A 13639-nucleotide genomic window follows, 5' to 3' on the forward strand; every position below is an offset into this window, starting at 1 on the left:
TTGGGTTGGTAGGTAGTTCATATAGAATAAAAATGTGTAATACTATCATTTTCATGGTGAAGTATGTTACATTTATGTCAAGATCAGGGGGGCGAGTACTAACTTTAGAAAAGATGAAAAAAAGCATTTTTAAGTATAGGGATGAGGAAAAGAAAATAGCAATTAAAATTGGAAAGCTAGGATCACATTTCTTAAAGTGGGAGCAACTTAAGATTAATTAAGATTTGCTTTCTTCTCCACCGTGAGCCTGTTAAAAGCGTAACTCGATTTTGCGGCCTGGATAACTTATTTAGTGGCCGGATAACTTATTTAGTATATTTTTCTTGAGTTGAGAATGTTGGCAGACATCCACTGAGTGAGTACTGTGTGTGTGTGGGGGGGGGGGGGGTGGGTGGGTGGATGGGTGAGTATGTGTGTGAGTGGGTGAGTATGTTTGTGTGATAGAGGGTGAGTATGTCTGTGTGATGGAGGGGGCAGGGAGGGGGCAGGATTGTTTCAGTAAAATTACCTCCAGATTTTTTTTTTTTGTAATATATAAGTAAATAACATTTACAATTGACATATTATGTTTAAGTACTTATACGTTTACTTTGTTGCTAAGTTATATTATACTGCAAATAAGTTTGTGTTTAATTATGTTTATGTAAAAGCATCAATATTGAACACGTTTATTTTATTCAATTGTATGTCATGGTTTGTATTACACATCTGGAGAAATAAAACAAAATTGTTTTAAAAAAAAAAAGTGTGTGTGAGTGTGTGTGTGAGTGCGTGTGGGTGTGTGTGTGTGTGTGTGTGTGTTTATGTATGGTTTATGTTCAACTGCTGATCAGCGGCGGATCCAGAATTTTCCAAAGGGGGGGGGGTCAATGCCAGAGCCCTTCCTTAGGGCCCATGTCGGGGGTCAAGGTGGCGAAGCCACCGGTCGATCTAGAGGGTTCTTTTTTGTTTGTAAATAGCAATTTAGTACCTTTATTGATGGCCACCACAAGCGATAGAAATCGTAATTTCATTGAAAACCACACAGCCTCTATCTTATGACGAAAGCAAATTTCTTCTCTTTTCATTTCTTTTCATCTCTCTCTCTCATTTTCCTCTCCACTTCTCTTTTACCTTCTATTCTATTTCCTCTTTCCTTTTCCTCCGTTGTTCTTTCATTTTGTTTAAAGCCGCCAAAGGGTGGGTGGGGGGATCAAATACAACAACTCTCCTCTTCAAGTTCAAAATATGTTTGGGGCCCGCAGTAATCGACTCTCAAAAATGTTAGTTTTGAGATCCAGATTTTTCGCCTTCAGCGGTCCTTTGTAGAGCGTCAATATTTGTGACGTCACACCCGCGATTTGTCCAGTGTGTGACGTCACTATTCAGAGCTCGCTACGCTCGTGTGTTTGGCTTACGTTCGGGGGCGCTTTGGGGTCTAAGGAGGGTCTTGAAAAATTGCATTTTACGCCTTTCCATGATATCTATATGATTTCTCAGCAAATTGTTCGTGTTTTTCAAGAAAAATATTTCCATCCATATGTCATTTGTTCTAATTATCACTTGTTAGTGAATTTTGATTGTGTAGCTCCTTTAACACTCTTTAAATGGTCAAGGAAGACCCAACACAGTACAATGAGGTACCGAGATGACATCCCATCAAGAGGTTAAAGATGGTTGGAGAAAAAAACACAGCAGATCACAAAGAGTGTGGATATGGCAATGGATGAAATTCCCAATAACAAATCAACAAAATATGGCGTACAACGAAACATCTCCAATAGCAACGCTCATATACAAACAATTAGCATATACAAAATCGACAACTTTTAACATAATATTAGCCGAGTCATAATCGAATTCGCACCATATTTGTTTTTATTAGCGTCAATAAAAATTATTCCAATGAAATCAAATCTTTCTGAAGAAACTACTTCAAAGCAAATCAAGGGAAAAGGCAATTAGATGAAATAACTGATTATCAACCTGATCAAAAAGAAAATTAAGAAACTAGACGACAACAAAAACAAGAGTACAATATATGTGCCATTTTTAAATGTTTCTGGTTTCTCATAATTTGTTATTATGAATTATCCAATCATCCACTAAATACAGATTTGTTTTTTTATTTTGCGGGCAATAAAAAGTTTCGATGCTTGCCTTGACTTAGATCTTTGTTTGTTTGTCAAGAACTCCCGTTTTCCACAAAGCTCTATATTTTGCTTTATTTTCTTGGTTTTATACCATCCAACTTGGTGCTTAAAGCAACATAAATTATAATTATTATTGATTCAATGAAATAGCCTATGAAGGGCTAAAACGTTAAAATGAATTGTTATTAGTATAGTGTTCATTATCATTATAATTACTCGTATTATTATTTTTAGTATCATTATTATCAATATCATCATCAATATTACTATCACTTTTCATTCTGAAATTGTTTATTTTTTTATTTTTTTATTTGTTGCATTTAAAAAACCCTCATCGGTTGGATATGTGACTTCTAAAATGGCTTATCAAAATTGATCAAAACCCTTAAAGTATGGGCATGTTTCTTTCTTCCCCTAATTTATTTTGCTTTAAAAGATTTGTAACATGAGATATAAACTCTTTTATTCGTACTATTTAGTCTCATTTCCATTGGCCTGCTTCCCACCTCCCTGCACTGACGGAGGTTTCAATGATTTTACACACGTCTATCATGAATTTATTAGTAGTATTATTATTCCTGAATTTGTGTTGATGTCCTTTCTTTCTTTTTCAATGTACGTTTTGGATCTCTCATTCCGGATTTACTAATATAATGGATATTCTATATTTGAAATGAAATATTTTTTACTATTTTTACTGTGACAAAGTAAATTCATGGACCTGCTATATTTGCAGAATGGATATTCTCTATATGTCGTGAGATAGCATTTCCATTTGTCGTGAGATAGTAAGTTCATGGACCTTCTCTACTTGCAGTATGGAGATTTACTATTTGTCGTGAGATAGTAGGCTCCTTGGCCCTTACTCTTCAAGGCACCGTAACCCATCTCCGGACAGGTGCCACAATTGTTGCAGTTTGGATAGCTGCTCCAATTAGTACATTTCTTGGTGGGTGAGAAGTTACAACTAGAATATACACTTTCTGTAAAGAGATATACAGCTCTCATGTGATCGCAGGCTGCCGCAATGCTTGTACCCGCACATCCTGGCTGGGATTCTCCTCCGTTTGGGTAGAAATCCTGATGTCCTAGCTGCAACGTTAAAGAAAAGAAATATTTGATTTTATTTAAGGTGATTTTATGTGATTCCATTTTCCAATCTTTTCGCTTTGAATTAATTTGATTTGATTTGATCTAATTTAATTTGTCTTGATTTTATTCAATTTGACTCGTTTCGATTTGATTTGATTTAATTTGATTTGATTGAACTTGATTAGATTTTATTTAATTTAATTTCATGTTGTGACTTGATTTGATTAGATTCGATTTGATTTCATCGCATTTGAAATTTAAATTGATTTATGTTGAATGGATTTGATCTGGTCTGAATCGCTTCATTTGCGATTTCATTTAATTTGAATTCAATTTTTATTTTGAATTACAACAATTAAACTGGGCTTTATGAAAATAGATTATTCGATTTAACATGTCTATGAGTAACTTAGGAAAATGCAATAAAGGGACACCGGTGCAATGGGAAGAGGGAGGGGGGGGGGGTGGCACGCGAATATATCTATATAGGATGGCAAGTGAAGATATAAATGAAAGCTACATGTGTGGTCAGTCTGACCAAAGATCAATCGCATTACTCGTATCGATCGGAACTCGGAAGCCAAATCGTAATCCTAATGCTAACCTAAACCCTAAATCCGAAAACAAAAATAATACCCGAACCCTAACCAAAATCACAAACTACATTCGTTCTACAAATTTTAGGTTACTGATCAACACGGATGTATTGTGGGGAAGGCGTGTGATGGGCCGTAAGATCTTCTTTTTTCACTTTCCTTCCTCTCCCACCTTTTCATATTTTCGTAGTTTTCTGTAGTTTTGTTTTCTTATTTCGCCATTCGATGGGGGCACATGTCCCCTTGCTCCCCTGTAGCTACGCAATTAGTGTTTTACGTTGGGCGTTCAATAAGTTCATAGCCCGAATTTGAAGGAACAGGCGACGTAAATGACAAAATTTAAGTTTAGCAGCACCCCACTTAGGTATTAGAGCAGTGGCGTACCTGGGGTACTCCGTCAGGGGGGGCAAGCGACCGAAACAAACAAAAAAGGCGATGCTAATTTTCACTTCTGGCGAGCGAGCGAGCGAGCAAAAAAAATCTTTAAGTAACGTTTGGTATATAAACTGGTATTGTTGCAAGTTGGGGGTGGGAACATTCACTTGTTAACAACGTTAATTTCATTTTTTTGCAAACTAGTGTAGCGAGCAAGAAAAAAATCACTTCTTTTTTAATAATTGCCACTTAAACTTGGTTCAATTGTCCCATGCAGGGCGCGGGAACAATATTGTGTTTAGGGTGATTGTTGCAGGTAGGGGGCGGGCACACTCGTGTTTAAGGCAATGTCAATCCCATTTTGGCGGGCAGGCAACCCCCTACATTTCTCTTTTTAATGATATTGTAGCAGGTTAGTGGTGGGCACATAATTCCACGAGCTAGCGAGCGTAGCGAGCGAAAAAAAAAATCACTTTTCTTTTATAGGGAAAATATGGTACATAAAACTTGGGTTCATTGTTCCATGTCAGGGACGTGATTATTAAAAGCGGTGTTAATTCTATTTTGGCGAGCGAGCGTAGCGAGCGAGCAAAAAAAAATCACTTCTCTTTATAGGGAAAATATGGTATATAAACTTGGTTTAATTGTTCCATGTCAGGGACGTGATTATTAAAAGCTGTGTTATTTCTATTTTGGCGAGCGAGCGTAGCGAGCGAGCAAAATTTTTGTAATGATAATTGGTTCATAAATTTCAGATTTTTTGTTGCAGGGCAGGGCTTACACAATCATGTCTAAGGTGATTAGGTCCATTTTGGCAAGCGAGCATAGCGAGCAAGCAAAAAAAAAAAATTATCTTTTAATAGAAATTAATAAATAAACTTGTTTTTATTGGTGCAGGTCAGGATGGACGCAATCGCGTTTAACGCGATTCAATTCCTTTTTGGCGAGAGGGCGAAAAAACTCTTCCATTTTTAATGGTATTGTTGCAGGTCAAGGGTGGGCACAATTGTTTCCAAAGCAATGTCTATTCATTTTATTCGCGAGCGAGTGTAGCGAGCGAGAAAAATGAATTAGTCTCTTTTAGTAACATTTGGTACATATATTGTGTGTTATTGTTGCCATGGTTGCAGGTCGGGGCCCGTCGGGGCAGGCACAATTGTATTCTAGGCAATACTAATCCTTTTCTCTTTCAGGGGGACGAGGAAGTGAAAACATTTAATACAAAATAGGCTAGCAAGCAGTTCGCGCCAGCGAAGAGTTTCAAATTTGTTATATCACTTATATTTTCCTATTTTCATTTGTTTTAATTTTTCAGGGCCGTATGCTAAATATTTTTCTGATGGGGGAAGGGGGAAAGATGCGTTAAAAGTTTTCGAAGAATCTCAAAAGCAAAAGGAGTGAAGGGAGTTCGAGCGACCGAACTGGTCATGAGGGTACTTTTGCACTTTCAAAAGTAGAATTGAAGGATTTGGTATAGGCCTACACTACATTTTCAGGAAAAAAACTGTACGATTTCAAAATATCTGGGGTCAACTGCCCCCCCCCCCGGTGCTTACGGCCATGTTCTTTATTTCTTTTCCCCATTTTTATTCCTTTCCTTTTCTTTTCCCTTTTCTTCCTTTTCTCTTCTTCTTCCTTTTTTCTTTCCTTTTTTTCCTTTTTTCTCTTTCTTTCCTTTTTTCTTTCCTTTTCCTTTTTTCTTTTTCTCTCCTTTCCCTTTCTTTTCTTTTCTTTCCCCTTTTTCTTTTTTTCCCCTGGAGCCCGTCAGGGGGGGCACTCTGCCCCCCCTGCCCCCCCATAGGTACGCCACTGTATTAGAGCAGCCTTTCAAATTGAAGTACCTGGAACTTTAAAAAAAAATTAAATGAACGCCCCTCGTACCTGATCAAGAAGTCCAGCTCCTGTAAACTCTCCATCGGTGTGTATGTTATCGACGAAGGTGGCGTCTGATTTGTCGATGGTACACTCGCTGCCATATCCAGTAAACTCAGGTCCTGCTGGATCCAATCCTATGTACACACAAATTAAACAATGTAAATAAGTAATCAAAAGAGTAATATCAATTATAGTAGTTATTAGTAATAGTAATAGTAATAGTCAGAGTAATACAAATAGTAAGAGTGATAATATTAGTAATAGTATTAGTAATATCAATTACTGGTAATGGTAATTACTAGAAATAGTAATAGTGATACAAATAGTGATATAATAGTAAAATTTATAGTAATGGTAATAATGATAGTAAGTATATGATAGTAATAGTAATAGTAATAGTAATGATAGTAATAGTAATGATAGTAGTAGTAATAGTAATGATTATCGTAATAGTAACAGTGATCGCAACAGCAGCTGTAATAGGAATAGTTACATGCCTAGTAATAGTAATAGTAGTGAATAGCAGAAATATGTATCAAAATACCATGATTCCCTGTTTTCTGTAAAAGTGCATCATGCGTTGTAAAACAAGGTTACATAATCATTATCACAATTCTTCAAATTAATTCTGTATTATTCGCTAATGATTATTACAACCAGTTGTTTGTATCTTAACATTTTAAATAGTATTAAGATTAAATATATTCTTGATGAATATATGTTTAGATTTGGTTCAAATCTATCACAACACAATTCCATTTACAATATTGGTAATCCTTTCTTACATCTCGATTCACGTGCCCCCCCCCCCGACCAAGAAAAATATGTTAAAATCAGCTCTAAATTCGCCCAAAATGTACTGAAAAACGGGAACGTGCCCCCCCCCCGGCCAAAACAAATTATTAAAAATGTAATAAAAAAAAAAAAAATGCCAATGGCTCACCTATAAAGGTGATTTTTGTTGGGACTAAACAAATATATATATATATATATATGTTCTCTTTCCCACTGTGTGCCCCCCCCCGTGTGCCCCCCCCCCAGAAGAAATTCCTGGATCCGCCCCTGAGTAAGGCTTTTCGTCTTGTCTTCATCGGAGGGGGGCAAATCACATTTAATCTGTATTTTGAATGTCTATTACGTTGGTATAATAATGATGAAGATGATGTCGATAATAAAAAAAATGACAATAATGATAATAACAATATTAGTATCAATATTGACTTGTGTCTGCATAACCATGGTGACGTTATAATTATAAACACGTGACTGTGGAACAACAATCCACTACCAAAAACGAGGGTTCCCACGTGACCGAAACAACGAGTATTTAACATTTTGAACCACAAGCCGGGCAAGCAGTCATAACCTCGAAGTTTATTTCATGACACGTAAAGCTACGGTCACAAAGGTTCGCACGAATTCCAGAGTTCGTAGAGATTCGTAGATGGGGCATAGTTTCTTACGTCCTTTGTGCATCGTACGAACGCCGTTTATTTTTTTGTTTTTTTCTTTCGTAAGAATGCCTTGAGTTCTTCTTATTTTAGACTTACGGCTATCTTACGAGTTTTTGTTCTCGCAAGACGGCATTCTCAATGTTTGATGTATATTTTGTCGGGTGGCAAAAAAAAAAAAAAGACACTGCATAAATTGCAAAAATTGTGTACGTACAATTGACGAGAACCTTACGAACACCATACGAACGCCAGGAGACGTTCGTATAAAGGTCATACGAGTCTCCTTCGTAATGCGTTCTTACGAACGCCGTAAGAGCCCTCTATGACCAACTTAAGGCGTTTTTACGATCGTCGTAAACATTTTGAGGCTTCTAGAATTTCCTTCTCCCGACCCTACGAAATGTACGAAGATCTTGCGTGGTTCTAACGATGTTATTACGACGTTCGTACGGCCGTCTTACGAAGAGAGGCTTTTGTACGCGGTTGAAAAAATTCAGACCATCGACCGGTCTGCGAACTTACGAAAAGTTAACGAACGGTTTACGAATGCTGGTTTCGTACGGCTTTCTTAAGAAGATCTTACAAAATTGTCTGAAAATCGTTCGTAGTAGTTCGTAATGGTATTTGTGACCGAGGCGTAGCTCCGAATAGGGACCCCCTCGAAGTTTAAAACCTCAACCTGAAACCTTAAGTTTACGGACAATCGCAAATACGCTGCTGTCCATACAAAGTTGATATAAATTTTTGTTGACCTCTTTTCGTGAAATGATTTGTTCCCTAAAAGATAAAGTTGATATGTTCTCAGAACTTCATTTATGAATTATAAGAATCAAAGAGATTGATAAATGAAGTTATGAGAAAATGTAAAAACTTATCTATCAAGAACAAATCACATTGTCACAATCACCTATGAAAAGAGGTTATCAAACGTTAATCCAACAGTTTGGGCAACGAATTTTGACAACTTACCAGTTAGTCGTCCAATGCCAGACCTGGACTCGCCAGCGTACCCAGCAGTATGGGCCCCCAGACTATGGCCGATGATGTGCATGCTACCATAAGACGCTCCCTTGCTGTTCAGTACGCCGATGAGTTTACCGATATCTTGACCTACTACCCGAGTATTAGCTCTACTCTGAGCGTAATTAACACGACCCGCTCCTACCTCCCAATCAACCATTATCACGTTCATGTTCTAAGAGAGAGTGGAAAAAACAACAGACAAATTGACATATTAAAAAAGAAAGAAACAAAAAAATAAAAAACAAAAACAAAAAACAAGCAAAGCAAAAAAAAAAAAAAAAACGAAACAGAAAGACATCTTCAAAAGGAGAGAGTCTATTGCAATAATTCTCCGTTGTTTTGGATTATTTAGCAAATAATAACATTTCTAACATGACAGCATTCAGAAAAGCAGTGGCAAATCTATAGAGATGCTGGCACACATAAGAAATGCGCCACCCTTCCAGAACGGTACGTGATGTTGTTGCTTAGATTTGGAACATTGACATGATCGGTAAGTGGTTTACCATTCACTTCTTTCTCAAGTGGGGCACAATTTTACGGAAACCAAGAAGAATCCATTCTTGTCGAGAAACTTACTAACAAAAGAAAACCCTCTAAATGTAGAACCTTTGAAAATGCTGTTTTAATTTAAGATCTTTTGTGGGCTTTATGTCGTACAAGATATTGATCGGCTGGATTATGGTTTTAGATTAAGTTTGCGATTACGATTTATGTTAGGCATAGTGTTTGGTTGAAGGTTGAAGTTTGGACTTCGGTTAATGTAGGAAACTAACCACGGTTAGTGTAGGAATAGACCGGAGCAAGTGTCATACGCCTTGCCATTTTTTTACAACCGAATTCTCGCATTTTTTTGCGGGAATTATACATCAGCCACACCGCCAAACTAAATCCACAGTGCACCTACTCCAACCCAACCGATTTTTGGTCGTAGATGGTAATTTAAATGTGTGGTCGATCTAATGTCTATCTGTTGTCTATGTTTTTGGTGTGACTGTGATAATTACCTTATCAACAAGGGCGTTCTTCATCGATTGAGCCCAAGATGCCTTGTAGTCGTCTGTGTAGCCATGGATGATGAACTTGGTGCCGCGACTAGACTGAAAGTTTTCACACACACAAAAAAAATCATACTTAAATTGATCGCACAGACTTTCAAGAAATCACCTCATGTGAACCTATAATATCATATTGTATTGCCTAAAGATTCGATTTTAAGATGACGTAAGATGTCATTGTAAAGTTTACCCGTTTTTAAAAGGTGACGCACAAAACTCAAAATTGGTTTTTCAAGTCTTTGCGATTATGCTACTCAAAATTGTAAAAAGATTCAAGAGTCTAAATTGAAGAGTTAACAATTAAGATCCAAAATTCAGCATCCAAAATCCAGATTATTCACTATATATTAAAAAAATGAATGAAATATAGAGTTTCATGTCAAAATTACATTAGGTATGAAAACATAAAAAGCATTTAAAAATATGTTTAAAAGCACAAGGAATATAAATGAGCGTGAATCAGAAAAATATCTACCAAAGTCATTGTTGAGATCATTGTAATAAGTGAGTTGCATTGGCGTTCATGTTTACCAATTGAAAGTGGGATGGACGAGATTGGTAAGTAACATGAAATAATTTGGTGAGGGGAAAACAGTTGGAAAGTTGAAATTTAAGCGCTTAGAAATTTTGTATTAAGCACTATATAAATGAATATATTATTATTATTTGATTTGCAGGCTACTGGCTTGTAATTTCTGGGATATGATTGAACAACAGAGTTGACTGCCCTGACATAGAGGGAGCTCTAACGGTTCAATCTATTAAAAACATCAAGCATCGAAACTACATTAATATTTCATTACATTGCTCAAAATCGAGCCGAATTAGAACAATGTACCAACTACCATGGACCTACAACAATGTACTACGATGTACCCAATACCTCGGTCACGACCGACACCAAACTGACCGATTCGTAGCCATTCGGGGTATTGTAATTTTTGTTCTGTATGTTTTCGGTCAGCTGTAATCTCATTGGTGTGATGGAGGTACACTGTGTTTGAATATTTCTAATAATAATCGATGCCTGTTGGTCCCCATGAACCTCTTTTTCTTATGTTAATTGGGAGCTGAATTGATGAGATAACCAGCTGCCGGTGACCTTGCAGGGAGTCTAATCCCCCTGGCCAAACAGAAAACGGTACAACGGATAGTCTTCTTTCTCTAATAATTTAAGGAAACGTCAAAGCTTCCACGCTTCGCGCGGGAGGGGAAAATGAATTCAGACAAGGATGAAGAGTCGCGCTCTTAAGCGATTCGCCTGCTTTGCGTGCTAACTACTGCCCCCACAAATAAGATCCTAGCTACGCGCCTTCATTAAATGAATCGTATATTTATGTCGTCGAGGAAAATGACCATGTGCGCATACGCAAGTGCTATAGATAGTTCATCGGAAAAATAATTTAGCCTTCGGCCCCGGGTTTATAGAGTTAAATTTGTAGACATTGGGACATTTTTGTCGGTAATTAGCGGCTGGTTTTGTCGGTAATCAATGGCCTCTACACCCCCACTGAAAACGGTCTAGCGACGCCCCTGGCGGTACCCGTCGGTCTCCCATGAACCCCTTTTTCTTATGTTAATTGAGAGCTGATTTGATGAGATAACCACCTGTCAGTGACCATGTAGGGAGGTCTAATCCCTCTTGGGCAAACTAGTACAGACAGGCTTTAATATAAACAAGTTGTTCTATTATATACTTGCTTTAATACTTAATTGCCTCATTGTTATTTTAAACATTCCCCTATATTTCTTTACTTGAAGTATGACGTTTCTATTTTAATATCTTCTGTTGAGAGCTACAAAACACTTAACTCTGTGATAAGCGATACGGGTCAACGCCCTTTTAGCTTTGAACAGACCATTATTATCGCAAGCAAGTATCCATTAAACAAACATACCTGAAAGTTGGAGTTGGTGATGGAGCTTGAGACTTTTCTCTTCAGTTCCTGTGCACTGTTCTTGTTTTGTTTTGTATAGAGCCAGTATCTAATAACGATGGCACTTGGGCTTTCTGGTTTAGAATGATGACATGCCGGAGCACCACTGCCGTAGTATAACCGGTCTAGGTCATCGTACTGTACGGACTCAGCTTGACACCCTGGGAAAAAAAAGATACATGACTCTGTGGAAGTGACGATCGTGAATAAAGTTTCTTTCGAAGTGTCCAAGTGTGATATTTTAAAATTTACTAGATTCATTTAATTTTGTGATTATACTTTGGTTTTGTATAAACATAATATTCATCCACCATGCGCATGAAGTTTTCCTAATAAATATACAAAATACAAATTAATACGATGAGACTCTGGAATATAGCCTAAAATATTCGTTCTAATTAGGCCTATTATTATTTATTAAGTAACACTAATTGTATGTAAACAATATTTGATTTTACCCTGAATACAATTGCAAGCACAGTGGTTTAAGACAGGGGGGGGGGGGGGGGGTGGCATGCTCTCTATGAAACGTACAAGGCTGGAACCCCGTGACGAAGATGACTTCGCGCTTAATCGCTCTTGGAATCCACTCTTAAAGGTACTGACTATGTCCCTTTTGCAGCCAACCTCACATTCTGTAGAAGTTTGCAGGAATTATATGTCATGTACTGTATGTCCTATCTGTGAAATTTAAACGTTAGCAGTGTCCTCATTTTCAATTTATGCAAGGAAACCCGTTTACTTGCTAGACTTCACTGTCAGACACTATTGAGTGACTGACTGGCTTTTTTCTTCTTTGGTAATATCATACATGAAAAGAGTTGTAAAGGGTACATGAGCATTTTTCTACATCAATAACCCACTTCTTGTGATGGCCAAGATTAAACTGATTGAATCTTTGCGCAGCATAAAACGTATGACCATTCGGTACAATTGTCTGAAAATCAAGACTATTACTTTTGGGCTCTATAGCCCTAAAGTCGATTTGACAACTAATAGTCGTTATTTTCCCACTTGAAGACATTTTCAAGTCCCACCTTTTTTAGGGAAGTTCTAAATTGGTATCATCTTTCAAATGTAGTTGGAATTTAACTTTTTCATTTTTTGGCCTGCAAATGGGACATAGTACCTTTAAAAGTGTAAGTGATACCAGTATATGGAATGGATTCAACTCCGAATGAAGTGACATGAATCGTTAAAGGACAATCCAACCTTTGTGAGAAGGTCATTTGTATGAAAGCAGAAAAACAAGGCAAACAGAATAGGGAAAGTTTGACATCAGTCGGACCAATGATAAGAGAGTTATTAATGTTTGAAACAGGCCAACGAGATCCCTAAATCTATGCGAATCTCAAATTGGCAAATTGGTCAATGGATTGTAGTTACGAAGTCACGGAAAACTCTCCCGTCTGTCGTTTACAAAATATCATTAATATTCTGTTTTTCTTCGAAGTGCCTTCCTCCTATGGGGGCACTACTTAAAATATGACATGATTAGCATAATAGTATAGGTCCTAGACTTAATTTTTTTTTAAATTGACATTTTAGTCATTTTGTGTGTTGAAATAAATGAGAAAGTTTTCCAGCACTACATCACAAGGAAATTACTGATTCAGCCAATTCGAATCGCATTACAACTTTCGAAAATTCATAACTTTCTTATTTTAGTCCGATTCCATACAAACCCTCACTAGTCCACTTCTCTGATTGTTCTGTTTTCTTTTAGAATAATATGCTAATAAGTTTAGATTATCCTTTGAAAGAGTGGATTTTCTCTCCTCAGCATGAATATAGTCTGAATCTTACCTTGAATAATGGCAGCAGCCAGAAACACGACGGCTAAGGAAAGACTCCCCATCTTTGTAGCTGATGAATAGATGCTAGATGACCTGATCCTACTCGTAGCAGAAATGTGATTTTAATCGAATCAAATCACCCCTATTTATACTATTAAAAACCCATCATATCTAGCCTTACGTAAACATCCAATGTCAATAGTGGATGATAACTGCTGTATGCTGGGTTATTAATTAGCGATTATAATCATGTAAAATACTTGTTAATGAGGATAAGTAGTTTAAAAAAATGATATGCTAT

At 37.0% G+C, this 13639-nt stretch overlaps 1 protein-coding gene across 1 annotated transcript; it reads right to left on the reverse strand.

The window, feature by feature from the left end:
- Positions 1–2399: 2399 nt before the first annotated feature.
- LOC589218 (pancreatic triacylglycerol lipase) lies at positions 2400–13435 on the reverse strand. The gene is made up of 6 exons (XM_030986300.1): positions 13349–13435; positions 11504–11703; positions 9555–9647; positions 8494–8719; positions 6077–6204; positions 2400–3224 (listed from the first exon to the last, which is right to left on the reverse strand). Exons 1-6 carry the CDS (start codon positions 13398–13400, stop codon positions 2940–2942), a joined length of 984 nt encoding a protein of 327 aa, XP_030842160.1. The 5' UTR covers positions 13401–13435; the 3' UTR covers positions 2400–2939.
- Positions 13436–13639: the final 204 nt, after the last annotated feature.

The sequence above is a fragment of the Strongylocentrotus purpuratus genome, unplaced genomic scaffold (genome assembly GCF_000002235.5).
Source record: "Strongylocentrotus purpuratus isolate Spur 01 unplaced genomic scaffold, Spur_5.0 spur5_scaffold_15, whole genome shotgun sequence".
Lineage (NCBI taxonomy): Eukaryota > Metazoa > Echinodermata > Echinoidea > Camarodonta > Strongylocentrotidae > Strongylocentrotus > Strongylocentrotus purpuratus.

Bases quoted from the DNA above. Each gene is read 5' to 3' on its own strand.
- LOC589218 (XM_030986300.1), bottom strand. From the start codon at position 13,400: ATGGGGAGTCTTTCCTTAGCCGTCGTGTTTCTGGCTGCTGCCATTATT. The intron at 9,648-11,503 runs GTATGTTTGTTT...GAAAACTTTCAG, and splicing joins TCACCAACTCCAACTTTCAG to TCTAGTCGCGGCACCAAGTT. The intron at 3,225-6,076 runs GTACGAGGGGCG...TTAACGTTGCAG, and splicing joins GAGCTGGACTTCTTGATCAG to CTAGGACATCAGGATTTCTA.